General features: G+C 41.8%; 1 protein-coding gene across 1 annotated transcript; it reads left to right on the forward strand.

The window, feature by feature from the left end:
- Positions 1 to 3,686: 3,686 nt before the first annotated feature.
- LOC121136510 (olfactory receptor 63-like) lies at positions 3,687 to 4,637 on the forward strand. Its single transcript, XM_040737060.1, has one exon. It carries the CDS (start codon positions 3,687 to 3,689, stop codon positions 4,635 to 4,637), a length of 951 nt encoding a protein of 316 aa, XP_040592994.1.
- Positions 4,638 to 8,408: the final 3,771 nt, after the last annotated feature.

Raw genomic sequence — 8,408 nt, forward strand, 5'->3', positions numbered from 1 at the left:
AATATACAATGGAATAAAGAAAGCATCTTCAACAAATGGTGCTGGCATAACGAGTCTGGCATGTAGAAGAATGCGGATAGATCCATGTTTATCGCCATGCACAAAACTTAAGTCCAAATGGATCAAAGACCTCAACATAAATCCAGCCACACTGAACCTCTTAGAAGAGAAAGTGGGTGGTACCCTTGAACGAATTGGTACAGGAGACAGCTTCCTGAACATAACACCACTAGCACAGACAGTGAGATCAACAATTAATAAAAGGGACCTCCTGAAACTGAGAAGCTTCTGTAAGGCAAAGGACACAGTCAGCAAGACAAAAAGGCAGCCCAAAGAATGGGAAAAAATATTCATTAATCCCACATCTGACAGAGGGTTGTTCTCCAAATTTACAAAGAACTCAAGAAGCAAGTCTCCAAAACATCAAAGGACCCAATTAAAAAGTGGGCTGCAGAACTAAATAGAGAATTTTCAATAGAGGAGTCTAAAATGGTTGAGAGGCACTTGAGAAAGTGCTCAACATCCTTAGCCATCTGGGAAATGCAAATCAAAATAACTCTGAGATACCATCTCACTCCAGTCAGAATGGCTAAAATCAAAAACACCAACAACAATTTATGCAGGAGAGGATGTGGTGAAAGGGGGACACTCCTCCATTGCTGGTGGGAGTGCCAACTGGTTCAGCCACTTTGGAAATCAGTATGGAGATTCCTCAGAAAAATGGGAATAAACCTACCACAAGACCCAGCAACTCTACTCTTAGGCATATATCCAAAAGATGCCCATTCATACAACAAAGATGTCTGTTCCACTATGTTCATGGCAGCATTATTTGTAATAGCCAGAACCTGGAAGCAACCTAGATGTCCCTCAACCGAAGAGTGGATAGAGAAAATGTGGTACATTTACACAATGGAGTACTATTCAGCAGAAAAAAAACAATGGAAACCTGAGATTCGCAGGCAAATGGATGACACTAGAAGAAACCATCCTGAGTGAGGTAACCCAGTCACAAAAAGAGAAACATGGCATGTACTCTCTCATATATGGATTTTAGACATAGATCTGGGGAGTGCCAGCCTACAATCCCATGGCCAGAGAGTCTGGGAAACAGAAACTTCATTCAGTGGCTGATCGAAGAAGAGGCAGACTCCCTCGGTTAAGTACTGAGCTGAACTCAAGAAAGCCAGTAACAGAGAGGGAGGACTGATGATCAAAGGGATTAAGACTGGGCTGGTTTAACCCCCATAAACAGCTGACCTGACAAAGGTTAACTCTTGAATCCCAGGCATCAGCCTGGGAATCCAGCGTGGGACTGATCAAGACCCCCTGAATGTGGGTGTCAGTGAGGAGGCCTAGGTAATCTATTGAGCCTTGGGCAACAGATAAGTACCCATCCCGAGTATACACATGGACTTTGGACTCCCATCCAACAATGTGAGGTGCACTCTCACCCTGAACTCTTGGGGAAGGGTCTAGGCCCTGCCCTATATGAAATGACAGACTATGGACACCCCCATGGAGGGCCTCACACTCCCTGGGGAAATGAGAGGATAATGGGGGGTTCGGGGGAGGGCACGGGAGGAGGGGAGGGAAAGGGACAGGGACCTGGAACTGACTTGTGGAGCAACCTTGTTTCTTATCTAAATTTAAACTGAAAAATAAATAAAAAAAAGAAATTAGTGTGTGATAAGGACATATTGTGGGAAAAAAGACTGTATTGTCAATAAAAGGGAAAAATACTGTTTAATTATCCCTGAAACTGGGAGAGCACAGCTCTGCTCCTTTTCCTTTTGTACAAGATTAGGTTAGGGACTGGACAGATGGCTCAGCCACTAAAGGTTAGGCTCACAACCAAAAATATGGGAAGATTAGCCTAGTATCACACTTTCTTTTGCCTTGAGGAATTTTGGGAGAATTTTAAATTAATATTTACAGCTGACTCATTGAGCTTTGAAACAAAATTTCACTGCAGAAGTGACTTGCAGAGGTGATGTCATATAAGACCATCACCTCATGAATTGTAAACTTGAGGCATTTATATTACCTTTTACATTTTCATTAACACTGAAATTTTTCCTTTTTGGTACATAATACATATTTTTGTAAACCCATGTGTGATGTACAGATGTTTTAAAAATACCATGGGACGTCTACTGAATATCGATGTCACCATTTCAGTATCTATATGAGCTCTTTCTAGAGGAGGTAATTTTTCCAATTAATCAATGTATTTCCAAGATAGAACTAACAGGCATGTGAACATAGGTGTTACATGTAACCCAAACATTTTATATATTTGTAAAAACATTATATAATTTAAAACATACTCCATTTTAAAATATTTTAAGAGATCTGTGTATTTAATATATATACAATGTTCTGCCTGCATGTATTCCTGCAGGCTAGAAGCAGGCACCATATCTCATTATGGATGGTTGTGTATGTGTTTGCTGGGAACTGAACTCGGGACCTTTGGAAGACAGCCAGTGTTCTTTACTGAGCCATCCCTCCACCACCACCACCATTTTAACTTTTAATATGACAAAAAGCTGTTGTTAAACCAACTTAGAGGCCTCTTAAGGGCTTTAGTTTTATTGGGCATAAAAAGTGAGAAAGAATTTCTGAAAGTAGGAGGGGCTCCAAAAGAGGAACAACATAATATATTTTAGAAAATGCATTTATATAAGGATTGAATTAGTCACATGATATTTCTGTTTAATTGAACAATGGGATGAGTACCAAGACATGATTTTTGACATTGAATTATCCTAGTTATTTAAGAGACACACCAAAACCACTTGACCAGAAAAATTTAAGTATGCCCTTTTCATTAACTAAGTACTATTTTACCGTGCATTTTAAAATTGGCATGCCTGGTGAAATGAGCACATACTTCTCTTTTTCCATAATCATTACTCATTTGGAGTGATGTCATTATCTTAATTGTGTGTGTGTGCCTATTTGTGTGGATGTGTGCATGAGTGCAGTTACCCATAGTGGCCAGAGAGGGCGTCAGGCCCCTGGAGCTGCATGTAGCTGTGAGCTGCCCAACGTAGGTGTCCAGAACTGAACTCTGGTTCTCTCCAAAAGCAGCTCCCATGCATAAACATTCTTTTTTGTTTGTTGGTTGGATTGGTTTGTTCTTTTGAGACAGGGTTCATATGTGTCCCTTGCCTGTCCTGGAATTCACTCTGTAGACAGGCTGGCCTCAAACTCAGAGATCCACCTGCTTCTGTCTCCTGGGAATAAAGGCGTGTGCCACCACCACCTCTAGCAGCCCATGGACATTCCGAAGTGGGTTTAGATGAAGATTGAATTAACACGCTGAAGTTATCTAAGAAGTTTTCTCATCTTTTCTATATTTTTGAATAATACTAAGTGACTGATTTTTCAAATATTAGTTGGACTCATTTGTAAGCTCACTGGGGTCACCGTTTAAGGGAGCACTGTTGCTCTGTGCCAGAGCAGGGTTTTTTTCTTTTTTTTGTTTTTTGTTTTGGCTTTTACGAGACAGGGTTTCTCTGTATTGTTTTGGAGGCTATGGATACAGCCCGGCCTCGAACTCACAGAGATCCGCCTGCCTCTGCCTCCCGAATGCTGGGATTAAAGGCGTGTGCCACCACCGCCCGGCTCAGAGCAGGGTTTTTATCAACGCATTTCTGATCTCTTGAGCCCCAGAAGCCATGCCTGGTCAGAACTACAGCTCCATGTCAGAATTTGTCCTCTTCGGCTTCTCAGCCTTCCCGCAGCAGTCGCTACCCGCTCTCTTCCTGCTGTACCTGCTGATGTATCTGTTCACACTCCTGGGGAACCTGCTCATCATGGCTGCTGTCTGGACAGAGCACAGACTGCACATGCCCATGTACCTCTTCCTGTGCGCCCTCTCCATCTCTGAGATTCTCTTCACTGTGGTCATTACTCCCCGCATGCTGGCCGACCTGATGTCCACTCATCGATCCATCACATTTATAGCTTGTGCTAACCAATTGTTTTTTTCCTTCACATTCGGCTACACTCATTCCTTCTTGCTCATGGTCATGGGTTATGACCGCTATGTGGCCATCTGCCGCCCCCTGCACTACCATGTGCTCATGAGCCTCCAAGGCTGTGCTCGTCTTGTGGCCTGGTCTTGGGTTGGGGGTTCACTCATTGGGATGACGGTGACACTAATAATTTTCCGTCTCACCTTCTGTGACTCTCATGTGATCCATCACTTTCTCTGTCATGTGTTTTCCCTCTTAAAGTTGGCCTGTGGGGAAAGGACAGCTTTTGTCACCATTGTTGTGATCCTGGTGTGTGTCACACCCCTTATAGGATGCCTAGTCCTCATCGTTCTCTCCTATATCTTCATTGTGGCTGCCATCCTGAGAATCCCCTCGACTGAGGGCCGGCACAAGGCCTTCTCCACATGTGCGTCCCACCTCACAGTGGTGATTGTGCACTATGGCTTTGCCTCTGTCATCTACCTCAAGTCCAGGGGACCCCATTCACTGTACACTGACACCCTCATGTCTACCACCTATACGGTCTTCACCCCCTTCCTTAGTCCAATTATTTTCAGCCTCAGAAATAAGGAGCTGAAGAATGCTATAAACAAAAGTTTCCACAGGAATCCCTGTCAACAAAGTTCCTAAGGATAGTTCTGTTGTCAGATGAGAAGGGCGCAGGTTTCCCTAGAACTCTTGAAGCGATTCATGTAAGTCTGTGTTTGATGCTCACTAGTGACTTGTTTCCACACTTCTGCCTTAGTCTCAAGACTCTGTGCTCTCTTGTGATCTGGGGTCACCATGTCCCTCCCACTGTCTTCATCTAGGAGAGCGTCATGTATGCATGGTGTTTCCTACATTTTATTAACACAAAACATTTTCATTTTTGGTGTATTGTGTACTTCTATTTAGTTCTATAATTTTTGACTGATATTCTCAACATGCAATGTCTCTGCCCCTCTCTGTATGTTTTCCCTGTTCATAAGCCTGAGTTCTTAACGTTTTCATTACATTTTATTTTATCATTCACATTCACAAATTGACAATGACTGACAGAAAGTGCTTCTTGTATGGGAATTTGTCTCTGATGCTTAAGCTTGTGATGTATAAATTCATAGGGACAAGGAAATATAATAGCCACACAGTTGGTCATGTACATGATTCAGATTAAATGAGGAAATACAAATATAACTAATGGTTACCTCACTTCTAACAGAGCAATAGCAAAATTAGTGCTTAAAGCTACTATATTAGTTCTTTCTGGTTCTTATAATAGAAATTCATTTAAGTAGGTAGTTTGTCAACCCCATTTGCTTCATAGAGTTTAAAGAGTTTGGACATCCAGGCCTATGCAAACAGCAGATTAAATGTGCAGTGAAGGCTGCCATCTTGGCTTATACCCAGTGCCTTCTAGTTGTGTCCTCCCCTTAAAAAAATGAGTAAGTAATCTTAGTTTCATTTCTTTTATTTGTTAAAATTCATTTGTGGTGTGTGTGTGTATGTGTGTGTTGTGTGTGCATGGTGTAGGGGTGCATATGCCATAGTAACCTTGCAGAGGTCAGATAATAACTGTGTAGAGTCAGTTTTTCCTCCCACATGGCATGTGATCCTGGGAGCATATTAAAATCATCAGGCTTGTGTAACAAGCACCTTTTCCTGCTGAGAACCCTCACCAGAACACCTCCCTTAATTTATTAATAATTCATTAATTTCATTACCTAAAATTGTTCTTTAACATAACATTTTCATCTATGTATGAAATGTGTTTTAATGACTCATACCTCAAACCTCTGTGAATTTCACCTCCCCACTACAAATCCTTTCTCACATTTATGTCTTTGTTTTGTGACCCCTGAGTTTAAACAAGGTCATCTCTGTGACCATCGGTTTAGAAATACACACCAGAAGTTGGTGGGGTTACTAGTGAGTACACAAATGATTCCTCTTCACCCAGAATCATTCAGTAGCAGATAACTCATCAAGAAGGAAAGAGTCCCATGGGTTCCTTACCATTTGGTAATGGACTGTTTACCACACCAACTTTGTGCAGGTCCAGGGTTTCTGCAGTGGCTGTGTCATCACTTTGGTGATATTTTGTAGATAACATTTGCATGATCAAAATACTGTAAATTTTTTGCAGGTGATCAGTCATTCCACATGAAGCTGAGGAGATTGTGCATTTGAACCTGCTGTCTGGGTTACATAATGAGACATTAAAAAAAAGAAATATGTTAATTTCAACAGTGCTCAAAGACTACATGTATCAAAACATCACATTAGGGCTTGTAAAATGCTTGAGTAGGTAAAGATGCTTGCCACCAAACCCAGTGACTTGAGTTTCATCCCAGGTGAAAAGAAAGAGTTGTGCCCTGATTCTTGTGGGCTGTGTGGCACATGTACTGACACATACACAAACACACATGCATAAACACACAAAAATATAAGAGAAGATTCTAAAAATTGTAAGACATCACACTATACTCCGTAGAAATGGACAATTACAATATAGAAGCAATTTTCATGAATAAAGGTTATAAAAGAGATATCACAAAACATCCATGAACGAAGCTGTCTACAGCTTCTTCCACAAATACCTGTAAAACTTCTGTCATTGTCGAAAACTTGCTAAGAGGCTGGAGAGATGGCTCAGTGGCTAGGAGTATGTGTTGCTCTTGCAGAGGACCCGGTCTGATTCCGGCACTCACATTAGTCTCACAACTACTTGTTACTACAGGTCCAGGGTATCTGATGTCCTCTTTTGACTTCCTCAGGCACCCTCACACGTATGGCATGCACTTACACAGACTCTACAATAAACACACAAACACATACACACCACACACACACACACACACACACACAGACACATGAATAAGAAATAAAAATAAACCTTAATGGAATTCCATAAAGGCAGAGATTGGATGATGTCATCACTAGAATTTATATATTTGTATTTCTACGCTAGTAGGTTTTCATATGGCTTTTTGTATCAGATATGATTTCTCTTTTGCGAGTGGGCCCTAAGGGGAGGACACAACTAGAAGGCACTGGGTATAAGCCATAATGGTATGCATGCCATTATTTCAGCCTAAGGGATAATGTGCAGTGCTGGTTGTTTTAGTCTTCAGGGAGGAGGTGTTCACAACCAGCTTAGATCCTCCAGATCTTGTGTCCAAATACATGGTGTCTTCAGCATTAGAGGTGTATCTTCTGCCTGTGTGATACAACTAAGGGCGATAGCAACATCCTTGTTTTGGGAGTCTTTTGGATGGGCCTGGCCAACAAACAAAGAGGGGTTTATTTTATTCTAAAACTTTCTATAGTCCTCCAGACTCATTTGTTGATACCTAATTAAGAGTAAAAAGCATTTTGGAAAACATTATCTAGACACCTGATTCAGTTTTCTCAAAATGTTAGAGAGTGATAAGCTTAACCATGCCTGGATACTGGGGTGGGATAAGGGAAAGTTGATAGTGGTTTTGTTTTTTTCTGTGTGCATGCATGAGTGCATGAATTCATGCATGAATGTATGAACACATGCATATATGCATGTGGGAGCATGAGTACAAGCACTCCTGACATAGATGTGTTTATGTGGACACACTAGAACAGGACATTTATCCAATCCCTTATTGAATATGCCAGGTTCTGTTAAACATTCGGGCCTAAAGGAATAGTTTCACTGAACCTGGTGTTATGCTTGTAGCCTGTATCCTCATGTTTCTGGCCCTACACTTCTGGGGTTATAGGCATGGGCAACTATGTCCATATTTTTATGTGGGTTAGGGGATCTGAACTCAGGTCCTTGTAATTAAACAGCAGTAATTTTATCCACTGAGTCACATCCCTTGGCCCCTGCTGAGACTTTTGTTTGATGGGGGAGGAAAATCTTAGTTGAGCTCTAAAGGAAAAACAGAAAGAGAAACATTAGAAGGAGCATGGGAGGAAGGGGTGTCCCAAGGAAAAGGAGAGAGAAGAGAAGGGAAAGGAAAGAAGAGAGGAGTGAGGTGTACAGAAGAGAGAAACAAGGAAGACAATAGATATCAATAGATATTAGTAGGTAGATAATAGATAGACAGACGGTCAGACAGACAAGATCCATTGATAGAAAGAGGTGTTGTGTGGTGCATTTCTAAGTCCCTAGCCACCCTCCCTGGACTTACAGGACCACGAATCCCTCATCCCCAATCAGGTTCAGTGGAAAGGCATCTGGGAACCTGTCACTGGGGAAGTCACCTCAGAGATAAAACTCTGATCCCTCCCATTACAGCTTTTGGTCTATACACAGGGCTCTTCAGGCTGCACTGTAGACCATCCCCAAATTCCTCTACTAAGGTAAGCGGAGCCCTTCCTTTCCAGGATAGATTGGTCAAGTGCTGTGAGGACTGGACAGAAGAATACAGATTAAAATAGAGTACA

The sequence above is a fragment of the Mesocricetus auratus genome, unplaced genomic scaffold (assembly GCF_017639785.1).
Source record: "Mesocricetus auratus isolate SY011 unplaced genomic scaffold, BCM_Maur_2.0 Super-Scaffold_100676, whole genome shotgun sequence".
NCBI classification, from domain to species: domain Eukaryota; kingdom Metazoa; phylum Chordata; class Mammalia; order Rodentia; family Cricetidae; genus Mesocricetus; species Mesocricetus auratus.